The sequence below is a fragment of the Herpailurus yagouaroundi genome, unplaced genomic scaffold (assembly GCF_014898765.1).
Source record: "Herpailurus yagouaroundi ecotype Mexico unplaced genomic scaffold, PumYag 210, whole genome shotgun sequence".
Lineage (NCBI taxonomy): Eukaryota > Metazoa > Chordata > Mammalia > Carnivora > Felidae > Herpailurus > Herpailurus yagouaroundi.
In genome coordinates, this window is record NW_024412441.1 from 28,769,542 (window position 1) to 28,791,252 (window position 21,711).

Consider the following 21,711-nt stretch of genomic DNA (forward strand, 5'->3'; position numbering starts at 1 on the left):
TCTCTCTCTCTCTCTCTCTCTCTCTCTCTCTCTCTCTCTCTCTCTCTCAAAAATAAGCAAACAAATAAGAGCAACAAAAACAGCAGCCTGTGGCAGATATAAAAAGGGTTTCCTCATAGACTCCAGCCTCTAGGACCCACACAGCCATCAGGAGACAAGAACATAGATCCATGCCATGGAAGGTAGAAAGTAGGAAGCCCCATAGATGAGCACAAAGGAAGGGCCATGGCAGATCAGAAGAAGAAGGGTGGCTTTGCTTCTGGAAGGAAACGAGGAAAGGAGGCAAGAATGGGCACCAAGGATCACTGAGGTTGGCATCCTCCTGGGTCTTCCACTTTCCATCAAGGCTCAGGCACGAAGGTACATTGTTTCTTGGTAGGAGGGCCATGAGGAGGTTAAGAACTTTGCCATCTGCCCCTGATCTCCTAGCTACCTACCCCCTGCCCTAGCCAGCCACAGCCACTTGCCAGAGCATACCCTGCTGCCCTTTCCCTGCCCCCCCCCTCCCCAGGCATCATCTAGATGCAGTGAGGAGTGGGAAACTCTTGCAGCCTTCCCTGATCAGCCCTCCCACTTGTCCCTTAAGCTTGTACAACTGGGCCAGGAGAGCCACCAGCTCTCAAAATGTTACCACAGCCTGTGAGTTTCACTAAGACAGGTCTGTTTGCCCCTTTTGCACCCTTAGTGCCTGGTGTGGAGCCTCTGTGAAGGGGGCTTTCAGAAGCATGGGTGGATGGACAGACACACGGAATTAGAGTTGAGGAGAAGAGTTTCTCAAAGCTTGTCCCTCTTGCAGCTTCTCACTATATTGGAGGCACCTTCTGTTTGAAGGCAGAACAGATAGGTTGTTGGGATATGACTAATATACGTTTTGTGCAAAGCCGGATGAAGGTGCCTTGGGTCTTACAGGCTCACACAAAGAAGTGGGGGGTGGGGTGGTCCACAGGAGCTCCTGGCACCTTCCTGCAGTTGAGACCATCATGCAAGCTGATTTTTATCTCCTAACCTAGAGCCACTTTGCGGATACTGTTCTCCAATATCCTACCCCTCTTTTTTGGCCATTCTGGTTAAGAATGTTCTGGGGATGCCTTGTTAAGAGGTTTTGGCACAGCTGTGGCTTTTTGATCCAGTAAGATGAGAGCAGACGCTGGAAGTTCATCCTTTCACTATAGACACCTACAGCAGGGGTTGGCAAACTCTTTTCAGTAAAGGGCCAGATAAATAATAAATATTTTAGACTTTGTGGGCAATGTGATCCCTGTCACAGCTTCTCACTTAGGCCCTTGTGGGTGAAAGCAGCAAATGGGTGGTGTGGTTGGATGCCATTAACACTTTATTTACAAAAGAAGGGGATAGCCAGATTTGAGCGGCAGGTGAGTCTGTCAACCCCTGAGAAGACCATGGAGACTAAGCGAGGGGCCTGTTCATGAAGACCTGGAGTCAGTAGCTCAGATGCTAGGGTCAGATGCTGGTGAGCAAACCCAAGTTCCTGCAGGGAGGAGAATGGGTAGGGGGCAGTATTCGAGTTGAATGGAGGCCTCCTTGAGGACTCCATTTTGGGCAGTCAGCCAGCTTTCCTGAGTGCCGACAAGAGAGCAGTAAAGGTTATGTGGGCACAAAGCATGGCCCATTCTCTCTCCTGGGACAGACCATCTTGTTCAAGCTCCTTGGCCCTTGACCTCGAGCTATCAGCACGAGCACATCCAGCCCAGGCCCCTGCCCTTCCCAGCCCTGCTGGGCCCCTCAGCCCAAATCCCCTGGGCCAGGGTGTGGGGAGGCATCCCTGGACCCTCTGGCCCTGCAAGCTGTTTATGGTTCTTTTTTGAGGCAAGCAGAAGAATCAGGCCAAAATGTTTCATTCTAAAGTTTTCTTTAGGAAGCACGTTCCTAAGAGTATGATTTACACTCTGTGTTACAGAGTGGTAGTGTGTGATGAATAAAACATGCTCATTTCACTGCTCCTTGGGGTGATGACAGTGTTTTCTGGACTCATATTAAAAATTAAAACAAGGAGATGTTTTTCTCAGGGTATTAGTCTGTGCCAGTGTATCCAGGAAAGCGCCTTGGAGCCCCCATACAGCCTGCCAACCACAGACCCCCTTTTTCCCTCTTACTAATCCCAGCAGGAAAATAAAATGGCCTGTTTTCCAGTACCACTCAGGGGCCCCATTAAAATGCACCTCTGGGCCTCTGGTGTCTGGTAACAACCTGACAATTTGGAATCAGGGGTCCATGGCCTCCACACTGCAGCCAGAAACTGACGCTGGGCTTCCTACCAGCAGAGGCCAGAATACTATGAAGAGATATACAGGCCACCACAAGAAGTGATAGCCCACTCCAGGGGTGTATGAACCACTCACCTGTGCTGTCTTGGTGGCTCTGTCTTTTATAGGTGGGAAAAGGAGGCCTGGAAGATCAAAGGCAGTTTGCCTTGATCGCAGGATTACATAGCCTGCCTGTGCTGCAGCCTCCTGACCCATGCATGTCCTTGGAGGGCAGTGGGTATGAGTGGCACCAGGGATCAGCATCACTAGGCTCCTTGGCATGCTATCCCCCTGTTTGCTAATACTGTGGTCAGTTTTATTTGATGGGGGCATCACCTCTGACCTCTGACCCAGCCAGCTGACCCCACATATACTTGCCTCCTGTTAAAAGCTTGTGGACTATATTTTTGAACATTAGGTCCAAAGGGATTTCTGGAGTCATACATTCTGTAGGGTCAGTGGCTCCAAGGATCCTCTTGTTGGCTGGCTCCCCCAGATCGATGTGTGCTCACATGCCTGGGATGAACCCCAGCTTTTGTCTGATATAGAGTCATCCAAAAAGAGTATGATATGAACCTGCTTTATCAGAGTCAAAGACCTTCTTTGTGACAGACCAGTGGTGCAGCTCCATGGTACACAGGGCTGGGCTGGGCTATGAAGTCAGGGCAGAGATGTCCACCTGCTGACCTCGGAGACAGGGAGAATATCTGTTTGAGGGCCTCATTCCCAATTATTTTTATCTGAAAGTGGCTGTCGCTGCTTCTCCTTCCTTATTTTTATCCCTGCCTGATTTCTCTCACTCCTGCCAAGGCTTCACTAATCCCTTAAGGCCCAGAATCATTTAAAATTAAGCCATGAAAAATCAAAGCAGTTATCAGCAACATGGCTCTCGGCAGGAGGAAAGAGGCCCCAGTCCTAAGGCCCAGAAAGCCCCATCCAGCATGGTCAGAGCTAGAGGGCAAGGGGCACAAGACACCCTTGCGTTGTGTTGCGTTAGATCTACCTCAAACTAAACTCTGCTTGTTCCGTGTGTTCTGGGAGTGATGCAGTAAGGGTGTAGCAGTGCCTTCATCAGCACAGTGCCTCCCAGGCCTTGGCAGGATGCTAATGATATGGAACCTGGTGGGATGCATTGTACTCATGAATTTTTAATCAAAATCACTTAAAGGAGAGCCCCTTTCATGCTGTGATACCTGCCCAGGGGTTAGCAGCTCCCTGGCTACCCCTCAGGGCTCCTCAAGAGGCACCACGATCTCATCGGTTATGCTCTCCTCAGCTGGGCATGTGGTCCTCAGTTGTGCACAGCTGGGCTGTTAATGGGGTCACCCTGTCCACCTGCTGCCACCAGCAACATTTCTCATCACCTCCTACTGATAGTAACAAAAACAAAGGCCTGATTCAGAGCAGGATGGGTGAATACCCCATCTTCATCAGAAAGTCACACTTTTCGGTTTTTAGGTTCCTGAGGGTAGATCCCTGCCTGGTGTAGCCACTACTCAGCAGATGTCCCAAAAGGCCTTTTGCCTTGGGCCCTGCGCTGCACTGCATAGAGGAGCAAGATGGGAACACACACTCTGCAGAGCATCAGTGTTGGCTATTCTCCATCTTGACCTTTGGGAAAAAACACTTTCACAAGGGTTACCTCTCTCTACACCTCCATTCCAGCTCCACGTAATGTTTTGCTGTGCAATCCCATGTATTTTCTTTGTAGCATCAGACATACCAAGTTTCACCTGGAGGCCAGGTTTCCAGCAAAGCTGTCAGAAGGCCTTTCCCCTCCAGCTTTATTTAGGTGCAGTCCTGCATCTCAGGTAGCTTCACATGCCTGGGCAGCCCCATAGTCTCCCTGGGCCTCTTGACACTCTGCCATATGGAGTGTCCTGTGTGTGGTCCAGAGGAGCTGGCGGATGCCAGCAAAGATAGGGTCTGGAGTCCCAAGGCCACAAGCTCCGGCCCAGCCCACAGTCCCGGCCAGCCTTTCCCACTGCCCAGCAGGTGGAAGTCAATCTTCTCCATCTCTCCTGGCCACAGACATTATTGCCTTCTGCTGGATTTTGGCTTGAGTGCCTTAAGGACACTGGGCAGTAGAGACCCCAGGCAGGTTGCTTTATAGGCACAGCAAGACTCAGAGCTGTCCCCACTGTGGGTCAGCAGTGCTTTGCATGTGAGGGGCTGGTTTAGACTGGTTTAGCTGTTTCAGGAGAGTTTATTTGGACAGGAGGCATGTTGATGAAAGCAGGGTCATGGGTTTGGGCTCTAAGTCAGTTACCTTGTGTCCTTGTGGCTCCTGCTGCCCAGCAGATGCCCTCTGCCTACGTGCTGCTGCCAATAGTCACCTGGTGGGCAATTTGAAGGGTCACCCTGTGGATCTGAAGGCTCCTGGCATCGCTACAAAGATGGCATGTGTGGAATCCAGGAAAGCATGGAATCACCATCAACCAGAGTGTGATCTTAAGCCAGCCCTGTTATTCTTTTTATATGTATCAGAAAATGTATCAGAAAATCATGGCCACTTATTGATATTAAAATGAAAAACTTGAACTTACAGATTTTTAAAAAATTACCCCAAATTCCAAATACCCTAATTACCAGTATTATCATTTGATATATAAATTTCCAGACCTTTTTTCAAGGAAATACATGCATCTTGTTTTTAATGTTTATTTATTTCAGGGCAGCTGGGTGGCTCAGTCGGTTAAGCAACCAACTTCGACTCAGGTCATGATCAGGTTTGTGGGTTCGAGCTCTGCGTCGGACTCTCTGCTTACAGGTCAGAGCCTGGAGCCTGCTTCAGATTCTGTGTTTCTCTCTCTCTGTCTCTGCCCCTACCCCACTTGCTCTCTGTATCTGTCTGAAAAATAATAAACATTAAAAAAATTAATCTTTATTTTGAGACAGAGAGATAGAGCACAGCAAGCAGAGGATGGTGAGAGAGAGAGAGAGAGAGAGAGAGAGAGAGAGAGAGAGAATCCCAAGCAGGCTCCATGCTGTCAGCACAGACCCCATTGTCAGGCTCAGATCATAAACTGCAATATCATAATCTGAGCTGAAACCAAGAGTCAACGCTTAACCAATTGAACCACCCAGGTGCCCCAATACATGCATCTTTTGATGGACCCTACACATCCTCCCATCATATGGCTCTGTGGGGCCCATGCCATCATCTGCCACCAAAGCCTCTACGGGGGGACATTTGAGCTGCTTCATAGTTCAGGTTTTACATATTATAAAAAACATGGCTGTGAGATCCTTGTCTGTGCCTTCATTCTGCCTCGTTCAGATGTTTTTGTATTCATTACCAACAGGAAACTGCTGGATCACCAGGCTTCCTCCCTCACCGCCCCCCCCCACCTCCCTCTACAGAACTGAGCTTTGTCCATAAGCCCAAATTAGGATGGGGGGCTGTGTAGGAAGTGCTCTGGCCCACAAGCTCCTTATCCCATCCAGTTGCTTTCCCCAATTTGTAAGCTGGGCAGCCCCACTCAGGACATCCACACTGCACGGCCATGTCACAAGGGCCACAGCCAAGCAGGATTTGCTTTATGACACAACAGGATAGCAGGGAGTGATCAAGGGTCAACCTACTTGGACCTAGGGCAGAGGGCTGCAGGGAATGTGAATCCTGCACACACCCATATCATTTGTGTGTGTCCTGGGAAGTGGGGGCAGGGAGCATGAACCACCTGGGTCACCCAGCAGCACCAGCCACCAGCCCTATAAACACAATGTGCATGCCTACATCCCCATGTTGAAGGGATCCTCCTGCCCTTCAACTGACTTGGCCTTTCAGCAGCATTCTGCATGGCTGAGACATTGTGGTCCCCCTGTAAAGTGCAGGTCTGCTCTCACCACCCTCCTCCCATCACCTTCCAGGGCATCTCTGCCCTCAAGGCAAAGACCAGAATTCACATAGTGGCCCAGGGGGCCATGAATGGCCTGGCTCTACAGCACTTGGGTGCTTCCCCCTTGTCACCCCAGCCTTTCCTTTCTGTCCAGTGTTTCAAGCATGCCAAGCTTGCTTCTCTCAGCCTTTGCTGGGCAGGCCTCTGTGCACCTTCCTCACCTGCCCAACCCTCACCACCTCACCGAACAGGCCTGCCTACTGCTTATAAAGCCCTCTCTGGCCCCCAGGTGACATCCCTGCAGTATGTTGCTGCATTTTCTGGGACCCCCACATCTATCGTGACATGTGCAATGCTTATCCCCCACAGTGAACCCCACACTGGGGTCAGAGGGCATGTTTGTGCCCTGAGCCAGTCCTGACAAGTTGGGTGATCAGCAGAGGTCAGTGAGCACCTAGAACATGACCCACCCAGGCAAAACAACTCTACAACTTGACTGCCTGTCACACACTGCCCTGCCTGCATGAGGGGCAAGGGGGGCATTCCCCATTGACTCACCAGTTGTGACCTTGCTCAGTTGATGAGCTGCCCGCTGGACATGTATACCAACGTCTGCCAACTATCTCCGATGTGGTGCCACTCCTGCCCCACACCTGCTACAGTGAGTGAGTAAAGGGCCCTAACCTTTCTCCCATGACCATACAAGGAGAGCTGTGGGTCCTCCATACTCTGGGGGTGCCTGGAGCCGGGTGGTCACACCCATGGAGGGCACTCTCTGGCTCCTGCCTGAAGCTCTGTGGAGGACAGTCTGGCCAGCTGCAGTGAACTCCACTGACAACTATCCCAAAGGGAAACAATCCTGAGCCTTGATGGTCTCTGTCTCCCTTCCAAGGGAGGGCAGGTGTGATGAGCAGGCAGAAGTCTCCCTCTGTTCAGCCTGGCTCCCATACATCACTCTGGAAACGCCAATCTATGGGTCAGCCACAGGGACACAATCTGTGGAGGGGCAGTCTTTGAAAATCCAAGTTCCCTCTTGCAGGAATAGGAAGTCCTTTGAGACCTGGAGTTACCTGGGAGACACAAGGAAAGGTGTGCTCCTGCCTACATGTTTTCATTCTGCCAGGCACCCCGTTGTCCAAACAAGAAGTAGCCTTTCTGCCTTGTTAGAGGTTGCAGATGTGATGTGGTCTCTGGCACCTTTCCTGGTCCCTGCTAGAGGAGGGAAGCTGACCGCCTAGAGGGGTAGCGACAGGTTGCTGGGAGCACACAGAGCTGAGGAAGGTCAGAACTGGTCAGGGGGTTGAGGAGAAATGCTCCCCTCACCCCTCCATGCAAGCATGCAAGGGACGTGGTGGTCACTTGACTGGTAGAGTTGTTCTGCCTTCCTGGAATGTGTTCCAGGTGCATCTCTCATTCCATTTTTGTAATTTCCGCTTCTAGTGACCTTCACCCATCCGAGGACCACACGTGGTGACATGTCCATCATTGCCAGCCAGAGCCGTGGGCAGCCCCCCTGTGTCCTGCTTCCCCGCCTGCCTCTGCCAAGGCACTAGCAGCTCCTGAGGGTTCTTCTCAAGCCTGCCTGGCTCCCTGTTCATCTGCATCCAGTTTCCTCTAGGATCCCTGTCCTGTCCCTTGGTGGGAAGCCTAGAGGGGACCCTCAAGGAAGGGAGGAGAGCCCTGGCTCTCTTGACTTTGAGGGGCATAGATGCCACCCTCCTCCAGATACCCCTAGGCATCCCCATCTGTGTCAGTTTCCTGGGACTGCTGTAACTGTACCACAAAGTGGTACATGTGGCTCAAAGCAACATGAAGTTATTCTCTGTCAGTTCTGAGGTCAGAAGGTCAAAATTAAGGTGTTGCAAGGATTGGTTGCTTCTGGAGACTGAAGGAGAATCTCTCCCAGCTTCTGGCAGCTGCCTGGATTCCTTACATCACTCTGCTATCAGCTTCTGTCTTCACATGGCGTTGCTTCCCCTCTGGGTGTCTCTCTTCTCCTCTTCTGTCTCTTATAAGGACACTCGTCACTAGAATTAGGGCCCACTGTAATAAAAGGTCATTTCATCTCAGGACCCCTACCTTATACTATATTTGCAAAGACCTTTATTCCAAACAAGGTCACCTTCACAGATATCAGGGGCTACAGCTTGGGCATTTCTTTTGGGGGTACGCTGTTTAACTCCCTGTGGCATCTGATACCTCTGACCAGGAAGAAGCATGCTTCCCTGGGGAGGGCTGGGGCAGGAGGGGAAAGGTGAGTGATGAGGGGCTTGGGACAGTATTGCCTCTATGGCTAGGTCTGTAGGATTCTCTGTGCAGAAATCACCTCAGCAAGATCATTTTGTGGCCCGGATCCCTCTTTTGGCCCTTAACTCCTTCCCTCAGTGGGTTTAACATGCACCACAGGCTAAACAGGAAGCATCTCAAAGTGGACCACCCCTCCAGCCATATCCCCACATAATAAACCCTTGGAGCCTTGAGGTCCTGGAGTCTGATGTGGGAGATGCTTGTTCTCCTGATGCCTGTCCCCTGTCACTGCCAAAGGATCAGTTTTCCTTAGGGGTTAATCTTCTCCTGGGAAAGCAGCTTTTAAATAAGCTCATGCTTTGTCACATGAAACATTTTGTCTGGGTTTTCTTGGACAAACACAAGAACAAGTGATTCAAGTTCTAAGAATAAAAACAGGCCTCCCTCCACTGCCTTCTTCCATGTTAAACACAGTGCGATGCTGCCCAACCCAGATGCAGGCTGGAAGAGTGACTTTCCAAGCCGCTTCCAGAAGGCACTTGGAAGCTGCTTCTGGAAGAGTGTCAGTGGCTGCTAAGCTCCCTTCAATGAGCTGAAAAAAAAAGTTATTGACAAACAACCCAGGCAAGTGGAACCTGAGAATTTTAGAGGCTGGAGGGTCAGGCCAGTGAGGGGAGAACAGGTGACTCTGGACTCCAGCCTGATCATGCTTTTCTCTTTCTTGAGGCAGGAGCCTCCTGTCAACTCATTCCTGTCTCTTGTGTGTTTCCAGGACTCCTCCTCCTCGGCCGGACCCGCCCCAGCGGCTGAACAGCAAGGCACAGCTCCCAAAGTCCAGCTGCCCCTCAACGTGTGAGCTGCCATTTATGTTTTTGGGGTCCTGTGCCTTCAGCACCTCCCTCCCACCTCTGCTAGCATATAAACATGTGGTTTCCATAGGTTTTCTAAATTGTTACCAGCCAATCAGTCTAGTTATGTGCATCAGTAACACTGCTGATAAGAGAGTATTGAAAACAAAGTCTAGCTGGTTCTTTCATGTCAGTGTCTCCAGGACATTTATAAGCAGGGTGATATTCAAAATATTTGATGGCACAGGCCAATCAGGAAAGGACCAGCCATAGCACGGAGAAGACCCTGGAGGCCCATGAGAAGGTGTGTATTGGGTGGGGGGGGGGGGGCCCTGGAGGGGGGAGGGGGCCAGAGCTGCGGGTGGTCTTGTGAGCATGGGGAAGTAGCTAGTCACCACGTGTTCAGAAGTAACTCAATATTTGAACAGCCACAACTGCCCTACAGTTATGGTAGCTTATATCATAACAGCTGCATATCATCCCCAAATATAACCAGATGAATCATTGCCAGGAAGCAAGATGCTTATCTTGTTTAGAAGATTTGCTCTTGTTAAATTACAGCTCTTAAGAGATACGTGCAGTTTAAAAAATTCCCCATTTAAATAGTTCTGAAAAATTAGACTGCCTTCTACTCTTTTATTTGGCAATGAGCTCAGTTACTCGAATGAATCTTTTGAGGTGGAGAATATGAATTTGGCAAACAATATGGCGAAATAGAACGTTCCACAGATCCGATGAAGGTCAAAGGGACACTTAGAACCTACATTATTGCAGAACAAAAGGTATTCCAAGCCACAAAAAAAGCCTTTTGAAAACAGCAAGTTGCTGAGCTCCAAAAGGTCTCCTAAAGGTGTAAATATACTGGAACATGTTCAGCTACCCCTTTACACCCAATCAAAATGTTTGTCTTTACTTGGTGGCAGATTGGAAATCCTTGAACATCTCCCTTTATCTGCCCACTGCTCTGATTGCATCATTACCACAACCAACTAAACAAAAGGACATTAAGATGTACCTATTTTGTACCTAGTGTCCTAGTAGATTAATGAGCTACATTTAGGTGTCTTTGGCCGAAATTCAAGTTTTCACCAGCACTAGACAGAAGACATGCTCTTCTTCTGACCTGCTGTCCTAGATAAGCTCCAGTGGCTTCCACTCAAACCTGGGAGCAAAGAAGCATATAGGACAGGATGGGCAGTGATAGCCTTGCTTTTTCTGAAGAACTAGATGCAGGGCCCTGTCCCTGAGGAAGTTGACTGGTATCCACAGGAGACTCTTATTCCCTAATGTGGTTGCCTAAATGAGAGGCAGGACACAGTGAGCTCTTCAAGAACAAGCCCCAGGTGTCCCCCCAGATGAATGCCTGGCACACAGGCTCCCTATAATTTTGGACGTGTTCTGATGACCAAAACCTTCCTCATCATGGGTACAGAGTGCTTCTGGTATTGGCCTAAAGCCCTCAGCTCTTACACATCATATCAGCCACCAAGAAAGCTGCTCTCTCTTTGAGACCCAAAAGGCTATTAATACCGTCCAAGAATATTACTCCCCAAGAGTTGTGAATACAGACTGGAGGTTTCAACCATGCACAGATCTTCCATATTGTGGAGGGTTTTTTAATGTGGTGCAGAGCATGGAGTGACCTCCCTCTCCTTCCATCCCTGCTCTGCCCTGAGACATGAATAGGCCCTCTGTCTATCTGCCTTACCCCAGAGCATGGCAGTGGGTTCTGAGAGCCTCACTCAGGGTCCTGAGTGCAGCTTGCCATCTGGGAATGAAACTTCCACAGACAGATGGGTGCAGTTCATCCCTGGGAGAAAACCAAGAGCCTCTTGAAGTGTGTGACAATCTGCATGCCACCTGTGAGGTCTGGGAGTCTTGTTGTGGGGGCCAGAGAAAGACCAAGGGGTGGAGCAGAGGGACTGGGGGTTGCCTGCAGACTGGAGAAAGGAAACCCAAAGGGACAACAGGCAGCAGGAGGCACCTTGTGCCTGGTGGTGTGAGGGGGGGGTGGTCAAAGCTGTCCCCACCAGATCCGTTTGTGGTGGACGCAATCTCATAGGCGTAATTCTCCTTGGGACCCACCTATTTGTCCTGAGCGTTGAGAAGTCGCTGAGCCTACCTTCTAATGACTACGCAGCCACCATGTTCCGTAATGTTGGTAAAGGAACTGGTGACCAGACCAGGCCCCACCACAAATCTGTAACACAGAGGGTGGTTCTGGGCTTCAATCTGTGATGGGCTTGATTAGTGTGAATTTAATACACCAGGATCTAGTAACCTAAGTCCCTGCTGAAGTGGGGGCAAAGGCCTGGAAGGGGTGAACCCACCAACCAGCCTTCTGTGGCAGTGCTCAGTCTTTCAGACAGTGATTCCAGATAGTCACAGCACCTGCCCTCAGGGTATGGATAAGGTGCCCCTGCCTGCAGCCCTGCCTGAGGGTGAGCAGCACTATCGAATGGTGAGCAACGTATGTGGGAAAAGCACAAGAACCATCTTGAGAGAATTCTCTAGAGCAGAGTAGAAGGCTTGGCGGGCAGAGTTGGAGATTTGCAAAGGTGCCGGCAGGGCCACCTGCAGTGGACAGAAAGACCTGCCCCTATGAGCTGGCCTTAAGCCCAGGGGGATGTAGGGTCCCCAAGCAGCAGTGGCCTTGTCTGGATTGGATTTCCTGGAAGCAGACTCTGAGGCTAAGGCCCATTGATGGCTGCTGTCAGGAGCCATGCCTGTGAGAAAGCGGGGGCTGAGCTGTGCTGGAAGGGAAGCCTGGTGATCCTCAGGGCAACTCTAGAGCCTGAATAGACCTTAGTTTTCCCAAGATGAAGCGAGCCCATGTGGGCTTCAGGTGACCCCTGGGAGAGACACAGTCTCTAGTGCAGCTGCACATGGCTGGGAAATTCCCACTGAGGACCATTATGGTGAGCCATCAGCAGCCTGGCCCACTCTGGGAGATGGTGCCATAGCCCTTGAGTGTAGACCTTGACTGGACATCACCAGACACAGTACATAGGTGGGTCTTTAACTTCAGAATGTAGCAGAAGTAGCTGGAGGGCTTGTTGAAACAGATTGCTGGGTCTTACCCTAGTAGCTCTGGAGTGAGGCCCCAGAATGTACCTCTCTAACAAGTCCCTAGGTGATGCTTTTGCTGCTGGTCCAGGACTTCCTTTTGTGGGTCACTGCACAAATGCCTCTGCAGACCAGTTTTCTGTGAGCGCAGTGTGGGAAGGATGCCAGCTCCCACACGGGACTGGCAGCCAAGCCACTCCCAGCTCCTTCCTTCTGGGCTGCAGCCGATACCTCATCCAATGGAGTGCCAGTTGCCTGCGGTTCCTGGGAAATCAGGACCACTGGAAGGCCTGGGTGAGGGGCTGGCCACTTCATGGCCTCATGACAGTTCCCCAAATGCTCCCCATTCTCTCCCTCTGAACATCTGCACCCAGGGAGTCAGCCCTGTCCACAGCCCTGCATCAGCTCACCCCTCCCCAGCTCAGCTGCCACCTCCTTCAGGAAGACTTACTTGGCTTTCTGAGGCTGGGTAGTGCCCCTCCAAGACCCCATAACATCCTGTGCAGACCCTGACATGCACCTGTGTTGTCTCCCCCTTCCCCAGAGTGGGTGCTCCTGGGGCAGGCTTCTCTACCACCTGGCTGCACCTGGCTATCATTCAGTAGACATCCATTGAATGGAACCATCAATGTGTGGGCACATGTCAGCTAGTGTGACCCTGGTATCCAGGAGAACAGGAGCAAACACTTCAACAAGAATAATTGAAAAGAATCTTTTACTTATTCTAGAAGACACATGAGCAAACCATCATATAGAGGAGAAAGGGTGTGAAATTAATGAAGGCACTAAAATACTTCAGTTCACTCCTTGCTTAGAGCTGAAGAGAACCGTGTAGATAATTAACACAAGTGAACATCTTGCTGTAGAAATGAGCAAGTAATATGGGTGAGTGATTGGTGTCCTCGGAAATATCCCATAGGCTGCTTGTAAAAGCATAATGCCAGGCAGAGTGGCCACAGCAGTCAGCCGCTTCTGTGTGTACACCATCCATGCAAGGGCACCCAGGGAGGGGGCATGGGGCCTGACCCTCTATCCCAGACTCACACTTGCAGGACTGCTTCAGGCTGGTGGAGGGGGCACCTTACAGCTTGAAAGCCCCATATAGTCTACAAGACAGTGGGGAAGAAAAAACCAAATTTCCTACTATTGCCTAATTTTTAGTACCAGCTTTAAAAAATATTTTTTAATGTTTTATTCATTTTTGAGAGAGAGAGAGAGGTGGGAGGGGGAGAGAGAGAGAAAAACACAGAATCTGAAGCAGGCTCCAGGCTCTGAGGTGTCAGCACAGAACCAAACACGGGGCTCGAACCCACAGACTGTGAGATCATGACCTGAGCCAAAGTTGGCCACTTAACCAACTGAGCCACCCAGGCACCCCCTTTTTTAAAAAATTTTAATGCTAGTACCAGCTTTTGTATGTGAATCCACAGAGGTGAAATTGGGGCCGCAAGCAGCAGCCCCTGTCTGATCTATATGTGTTTTTGAGATGACCGAGCCACCTGTGGAAGCTTGTTTTGAGCTGAAGAGGCCTTTTGAAGGAATAAGGAGTGAGAATGGGGCCCTGGGAACCATGAGGAAGAGGACCATGCAGGTGCTGCCTATTTCATGCCAGGCATGCGAGGCCCCAGCAGGCTCCATGAGTACCAGCCTGCAGCTCTGAGCACAGAAGGTGCTGTCCAGGTTGCTCAGAGACTGTCAGCAATGCAATTCTGGCTGAGTGCGGCAGAGGGGACATGGGTGGAGAGGGAGTGACAAGGTAGCACTGCTGTGGCTGTCTGGTGCATAAAGCAGGGACCAGGAGGCCTGCAGGCATCAGGCTGACAGTGGGCTGGGCCATCCTCTGTTCAAGTGTGATCCATTCATGCTTTTTCTTGGGTCATTCCTAAAGAAAGCAGATGCTGAATGACATATTCCCCCACCCCAGGCCAGCGCCCCTCCCCAGCATGAGCCACATGCCAGATCTGCAGACACACATGCAGCAAAATGACCCACAGAGCCATCTGCTTCTGGTTTTCTCTCTGAGGCACCCAAAGAAAATATAAGTGGGAGGGGCAGAGATTTTTCAAGGTGAAGTCAGATTTATTTGCATTCCAGTTCCCCCAGCAACGCACACCTAGAGGCCAGACTTGAAGTATTGAGAGCAGAGGAGATATTACTCATCAACAACACAAATTTGAAGTAAAGATGAGGAGAGCAAATGCATCAGTGCCCTGGTGCAAACCAGTGCAGCACCTCCTGATGCAGGGGACCACACGGGCTCCCTGACCCCGGAACTCAGCCTCACCTTCAGGCCGACCTCAGCAGGGCCTGCCAGCCTCCTCCACAGCCTCTCACAGTGCCTTGCCCTGTCCCTGTGGCCACAGAGCCCCATCTGCTTCTAACTTGTTGCTGAAACACAGATTCTCAACCTTTCTGACCCTTAGTTTCCTCAACTGTGAAATAAGGGGTAATCCCAGCCTCAGAGTTCATGTGGGGCTTAGGCAAGGCCCTGGGAGAGGTTGGCACCTGAAAGATGCCAGTTCTCTGTGCTTCTGCCCTGTCCTTCCTTAGCCAGTGGCCCACAAGTCTGTGGTGGGGGTGGAGCTCTGCACCACTGTTCTTAGGCACAGATATGAGCTACTTAGAAATAAGATACCATTAGAGTTTGTGAGGGACAATTTAGAGTTTAGAGCTGTGTTTTGAAGGGGAGGGTGTGTCATTCCCTTGGGGGTGATGGCATCCCTGGAAATGACATCCTTTGTACTGCCCATTGTTAGCATCCAAGGGGTGTCTGTGTCACTGAGCATTTATTGAGTAGAATACATGAAACCATGAAAGGAATATTGACTTCCCACTGTTAAGAATCCAGACCTGCCCTGTGAAGGGGCATGATGTGGCATAAAATCCAAGTCTGTCTATGTTTGCAAACTAACTGCAGTGACACTGTTTCTCAGTGTGTCCTGTGCCAGAGGACGTGATTCCAGCAGTGGGGAAGGCACTGGTGTCCCCCGCTCAGTGGACCAGCAGTGTTTAGCCATGTTCACCTCTTAGGTTGCTCATTTTCCTGCTTTTATTATTTCACCGGACCCATGTCTGTGTTTCTCTAAAATAAAAATGGAATTTTGAAAAAAGACTTTTCTGACTTAAAAGTCTTAATCAGGATAGCTTGAAGCTCATAATCTAAAATTTTTCTTCATTTTTCTTTTTTTTTTTTTTTTTTCATTTCAACTCCCCTTTTGTGCTAAGAAGTGAATGCAAAGGTTGAGTTCGAGCCCTGCGTCGGGCTCTGGGCTGATGGCTCAGAGCCTGGAGCCTGTTTCCGGTTCTGTGTCTCCCTCTCTCTCTGCCCCTCGCCCGTTCATGCTCTGTCTCTCTCTGTCCCAAAAATAAATAAACGTTGAAAAAAAAAATTAAAAAAAAAAAAAAAGTGAATGCAAAGTCTTTGTTCCACTAAATGGCATGGGGATCCTCAAATGTTGAGGGAAGGATAATCGGCTCCTTCCCTAAAGACAATTAAATTTCAATTATTTGAGGTCCAGTCCCCCAAGATCACAAACATCACTACCAGGCAGTTCATATGGTTCATGGAGTGTTTGTCACACTTGGTAACATTGCTTTCTTTTTTAAATCGGGTGTGTATCCAACTCCTGCTCTGGAGGTTGGGTGATAATGGACATCACTCACTGAGCCAGGTGTGGGCAAGTGCAGGTCCTGGTCCTTGGGCTGCTGTGCCAACATGAACCTTACACACTCGCCTGGGGTCTATCCTCTCTCTGGCAGGGCTAGCTCACAATTGGGCAGGTGTCCCCTGCCCCCCCCCCCCACCCCATAGCTTCAAACTCCACTGAGCAGATGGACAGTGCAGGTGGCACATGGAAGTCATCCTGGACCCAGGGGCTTCAAAGATAGATTAAAGAGCAAAGAGAAAGTCCCCCCACCCTATCAAAGCTACCTTTGTCTAGGCCGCCCACAGTGTCCTGTTTAGATGGCTCCTTCACCCCCCAAGGGCTGGACTAGCTGGGTTGGAAACTCTGTTAATAGAAGTTTTTTGACTCCAGTTTCTACTTCCCTCTTTGACTCACCTCTCACCCCTTCGCATGCCTTGTGCCTCAGTTGTTTCCCTTCCTCCCCCGGCTCACTGCCTTCTCTGCTTGCTTCTGTCTATCCAGGTTCTTCCAGGGCAGCTCAGCTCTCTCCTGGTTGGACTCAGCTCTCTCTGCCATCTTGCCCTGTTGTACACCCTCTGCTTCTCCTTTTCATTCCTCTCCTCACTGTTTAGATACCCACAGCCTGCAGCCCTGTCTTTTCTGCCCTTTCTTGCCTCTCCATGGTGCCCATCCCCTCCTGGCACAGTCCTCCCAACTCCGTACTGAATGGACTTCCTGAATGAGGAAAACTGGTACCTGTTTGTTCTGTGCTTGTTTTTGTGTTCAAGGTCAGCCGGCAGACTTTGGGGCCATATGAGACAGTTTCAGTACATGCCCACACACATGCAGATACACACATAGACACACACACTTTCCTTCAGCAGTCTTCATCAGAGTCTCAAAAACAGATCCCCTATTTTATTGTTCTTTTAACAAGTATTATTTGGAGTATACTATGTACCAGACGCATTCTGGTCCTGGGCATACAGCGTGAAAAAAACATACAAAAATCTCTATCCTTGTGGAGCATATAGTATAGTCGGGAGTGGAGGACAGCAGGGTGAGAGATGAGAGCCCCAGATAGAGCAGAAAGTCAGTGCAAATTTAGAATATTTGGAGGACACCTTGGTGTAGAGCTTCCCTGATCCAAGGTTTTCTGGGAACCCCAGCTAGAGATGCATACATGTAGTCTCCTTCCTTTGGGCTGAACTGGGCTCCCTCTGCACTGGCTGTCACCCTCCTTAGGAGGTAGATGTGCCACAGGGTAGCAGATGGCTGCCTCTTGCCAGAATCCCAGCTGAGGACAGGATGATCTGCCACTTCCTCTCATAGGAAGATTTAACTGCTCAGGATTCTTCCCCACAGGTGGGGAGATAAGAGTGGAAGAGCAAGGCATTTAAACTCTCCAACATGGTGGCCTCCTTGAGGAGCTCAGCCAACCTTGAACCTCTGTGTGTGAAAGCAGCCTTTGGAAAAGGGATCTTCCATCAGGCAGTGTCCAAGTGGGCAGAAAACCATGGAGCCCCACCCCAAGACACTAGGTGATGGCCCACTGGCCCAGTCCTCGGACAGCCAGTGGGCCACGGTGAGGAGGAGGTTGTGCCCAAGACACACGGGACTTGGTCTCCTCCTGGGCCTGAAGGTTGAGGAGGCAGCTGGTAGGGCACAGGCCAGTGGTGGGCCTCATGTGGTGGCATCACTACTTTGTATGGGCCTCCAGGCTCTGCACAGGCCCCAGGAGTGGGTGCAATAGATGTGGGTGCCCCACCCTGTCGGCCAAGCTGAGATGTGAGCCCAGTGCCTGTCATGAAGGGAACAAAGGCAGCATGCAGTTTCTCCCTCCTTGACCAATGTGATTGTTTGCTGAGGTCCATATTGTATACACACACATCCCAAGGAGACAGCACCCCCAGCTTGGCACTGTGCTCCTGGCCACTGTGTATTCACTGGCCACAGAATCAAAAAGACTGTTCTCACATCATGAAGAGATGGAAGGAAGCAAACAAACAGGATTTATGCTTCAGTTACCTTTGCTTGGGAGCAGGCCCAAAAAGGTGTGCATCGCTGTCATTGTTTCCAAGCCTCCCACGGCCCCAGCCTGCACTTCCCCTTTCCCCTTGTTTTCAGCCTTGCCCAAGCCCAAGCTGCAACTCCCCACGTGAGGCTGCCCCTCACGTGGTTAAAGAGGCTGCCCCCAAGTGGTTAAAGAGCATGCAGGCTTCCCTGGCGCAAATGCAGTTGTCATGTGACTTTCCTGTTTGTGGTCATTCCTCTGTCACCATCAAAGAGCTCCTGTGAGTCATCAGATGTGAAAACAGACAGATGATATCCTGGGTTCTCTTTGTCACCCAGACATTGCGCTGAAAACCTGAATCTTTTCGCCCATGATAGGCAAGAGTGTCCCCTCTGGTGATGGCTTCCTTTATCCTCTCTGAAGCCCAGAGTCCTTGCTAGTTGCCAGTGTTTATCTTTTCAAACAGAGAGAAATAAAGATGTAAGCCATCCTTTTATCCCTAAGGGAAGGGGGGAGGGTGCCAACCTGTAAAGAAAGAAAATAAACAGAAGGCAAGGCTTCCATTGACTGAAACAGAGGCACTTGTAGTGTTTAGGGTCAGGGATTAGAAAGGGGTGGCAGGTTTTATGTTGTTTTATCTTATTTTCCCTTACTTTATGTTAGGGCCAAGACATCTTTACAGATTCTCATTCTGTTCTAGCATGTTCCTCACTGGCCCTCTGAGACTCAGGTCCTCCTTTCTTCTTGCTTGAACCCTAGTGAGTCATGTCTCATTTCTATATTCACATACTGAGAAGGCCCTTCCCAGGGTCAGAAGAGTGTTCTGGGGGCCTGTGACCCTCCTCAGGTCCCCAGAGACCTGTGAATGTCCTCCAGCCCCTAGAGCCTACAGTCCTGGGAAGGGTCAACATACCCACCCAGCCATCCATCCTGGTAGGAGATCCAAGAGATGACATTTCTTTAAAAATAATCTTTTGTTTCTCATTGAGCTGAAGCCTCATCAGCCTTCCTCCTGCCTCTTGTGAACAACATAGTTGCCTGATATGGTTCTCTCTATCAATTTAAAACCAACTTACCCAAACGCCCACAGTAGCAAAGCATTTTACAAGTATCCAGTCCTTGCAAGTGCCCTGTGGGGTTGTATATTGAGGTTGTCAAATACCTAGTGATATGGGTCACTAGGATCATAGGCTGTTACGGGCACAACTTCTAAACCCTAGGCCAGGATTTACACCACTTTGTTCTTCATTTGTATTCAGATAGACTTAAAAGAAAAGTAGAATTTAAATAATTAGCCATGGCACAAATATTACAAGGAAGAATGCAACCAATAATTCCCTGACTAGACTTCTTTTTATCTAAAAGGACCTTTGAGGTGTCTTCCAGCTCAGACTGATTGAATGGACCAGGCAGGTTAAGCCAGGACCCAGTTAGATGAAATGAGGGAACCCAGCCCAAGACTTAACTGCTTCATTCTTAGTTTTCTCTTGCTCAGAACATTAGGCTTTAGAAATAGTATGCAGAATAGAAGAAAAAATTGGGGCCCAAAGACCTGTGGTCTTGTTCTGGCACATCCTCTGGTGTATCCCTCAGCCTTGGATGAGTCATGGAGGCTCACTGAGCTGTAGGACTGGAAGGTGGTATCACATACCTGCCTGCCCAGGTCAGCCACTGCAGGGCTGTGGGGTGACCTGGGTTTTAGGCACAAGAGGCAAAGTCTGTCTCCTTCCTGCATGTACCTCTCAGGACCTGGTTCTCTAGGTGTGCAATAGCAGTGCTGAGTACACCGCCTTCCCTGCACCATGGTTTATCACAAAGAGTAGGTTGGGCATGGTGTGCACAAGCCCCCACAGGCATCAGCTAGTCCTTTTTTAGTTTGGGTTCATCCAAAGATGAGCCCACATGTGACCCAGGTGATACAAGATGGCCTATAACCACCCCTCCCAGCCATCATTTATCCTTGGCCCTACTCTTCTGCCCATAGGTACTTGGCGCTCTATGCTTACAAGCCCCAGAAGAACGACGAGCTGGAGCTGCGAAAGGGCGAGATGTACCGCGTCCTAGAGAAGTGTCAGGATGGCTGGTTCAAGGGGACATCCTTGAGGACTGGACTGTCTGGGGTGTTCCCAGGAAACTACGTGACGCCCGTCTCCAGGTGAGGCAGGTGTCCCTGCCTGGGAGAGGGGGGAACACACTACCCACATTCCCCTGCAGCTGGTTACTGCCTGAAAATCATGCTGTGGTCTGGGCAAGCCAAAAACACAGTCCAGAAGTCAGCAAGGGTGCCCCTGCCCACAAGGTTTTGCCCCGTGAGCTCAGAACTCCCCTTGAGCAAGGGTTCTACATGGCCAGCTTTTCACCTTACGAATTAGGTTTTGCTTGTCATTCCTTCAGCAGGCACTGGCTGTGAGGGGAGAAGATGCCAGCAGAATGAGCTGGACTCAGGGCAGCAGCACAAAGTGAAATTGGAAGGTCCCCAGGAGAGTGAGATCTTGTGTGTGTGTGCACACATGTACCTGTGCCTGTGAATACAGTGTCTGTACAACTGGTGTGTGTGTGTGTGTGTGTGTGTGTGTGTGTGTGTCACACACATAAACCTGGTATACATAAAACTCACACACCTATGTATATACACAAGGGAAAAACATATTCTCAAAAGCTAACAGTTGTTATTGAGTGATGGTATTAAGAGTAATTCAAACTTTTCTTCTTGTGCTTTCCTGTCATTTACAGATTTCCTGTTATATCATTTTTATAAAACAGATAATGGAATTAAAAATTTTGCTCAAGAGGTTACCTGGAGTTGTCTGAGATTTTTCCATTAAGATAAGGGGTCCACTGTTGATTTCATTTGTCAGTCTCAGTTGTGGAAACCGTTCCTGGGCACAGCCCTGGATTCCTTCTCTCTCGGGGAAAAGACTGCCATTAAAATAATCAAATAATGCCTAGACCTTGCACTGATCACTAGACTGATTCATACTTTCCAGGGCACCCAGAGGAGCAGTGCTGGCCATGACATAGGCTTGCTTGTCACATCATCTGATGGCCCTTCTTGGAAAGACCCATAATTTGTGAACCCACTTTATTCAATTTTTACAGTTTTTTCCCTAGGGTAAAAGTGAGTTCAACAGGTAGCTGATGTGAATTTAAAAAAAAAAAATCATGGCTTTGACTGGCTCACTGACGGAGTTCCTTGCTAGAGGCTAATTTCATGGCAGCTATAGGGGCTAAGAAAGAAAGGTGCTGTCGGTCCCTGGACAGCTGAGTCCTTTTCCAGGAGGCCTTTCTTCTCACGGAAGCCCTGACTTAGTGGTGGCTCAGCCCATCCCTGACCGAAGTCATGGCCCAGTGGTACTGAGCCTCAAGGAGTGAAGCACCCCCACCTGGTGACGGGCCTGGCAGTGCCTGTTCTGACCCTCACGAATGAGACTCTGAGAGGACATAAGGGGAGTTTACTCAGATCTTAAACAAATGGAAGACATTTGATCCCTGAAACTGAACCCAGAGCAGCTTCCGAGTTCCCAGATTCTGCCATATCTTTCACGCTCACTGCCAGTGCGTGAGTTTGGTGCAAGTACTCAGAGGTCAAAGGGCTAAAGCCCATTTTCAGAGTGGCTGTGTTTCTCTTGTATTTCTTAAACACTGGAAACTCATTTCATCTGGAAACTGAGGTGAAAGGGCATCTATTTCTGGTATGAAACTGCAAGTTCCCTGACATCTCTCAGAAGGATGTGGTTTGTCTGTGCTCTTTCCCAGAAGCCAGCAGAAACAAGAAAGTGGCCATGTCCAGAGGGAGATGGGTCC

General features: G+C 49.9%; 1 protein-coding gene across 1 annotated transcript in view; it reads left to right on the plus strand.

Annotated features, from left to right (window-relative positions):
• The window catches only part of SH3RF3 (SH3 domain containing ring finger 3), a 195,919-nt gene that overhangs the window by 100,757 nt on the left and 73,451 nt on the right, over nt 1–21,711 (plus strand). Inside the window, exons 5-6 of the mRNA XM_040454177.1 lie at nt 9,126–9,205; nt 19,892–20,062. Coding sequence (XP_040310111.1) covers nt 9,126–9,205; nt 19,892–20,062 — 251 coding nt within the window. The remainder of the gene's footprint in view (nt 1–9,125; nt 9,206–19,891; nt 20,063–21,711) is intronic.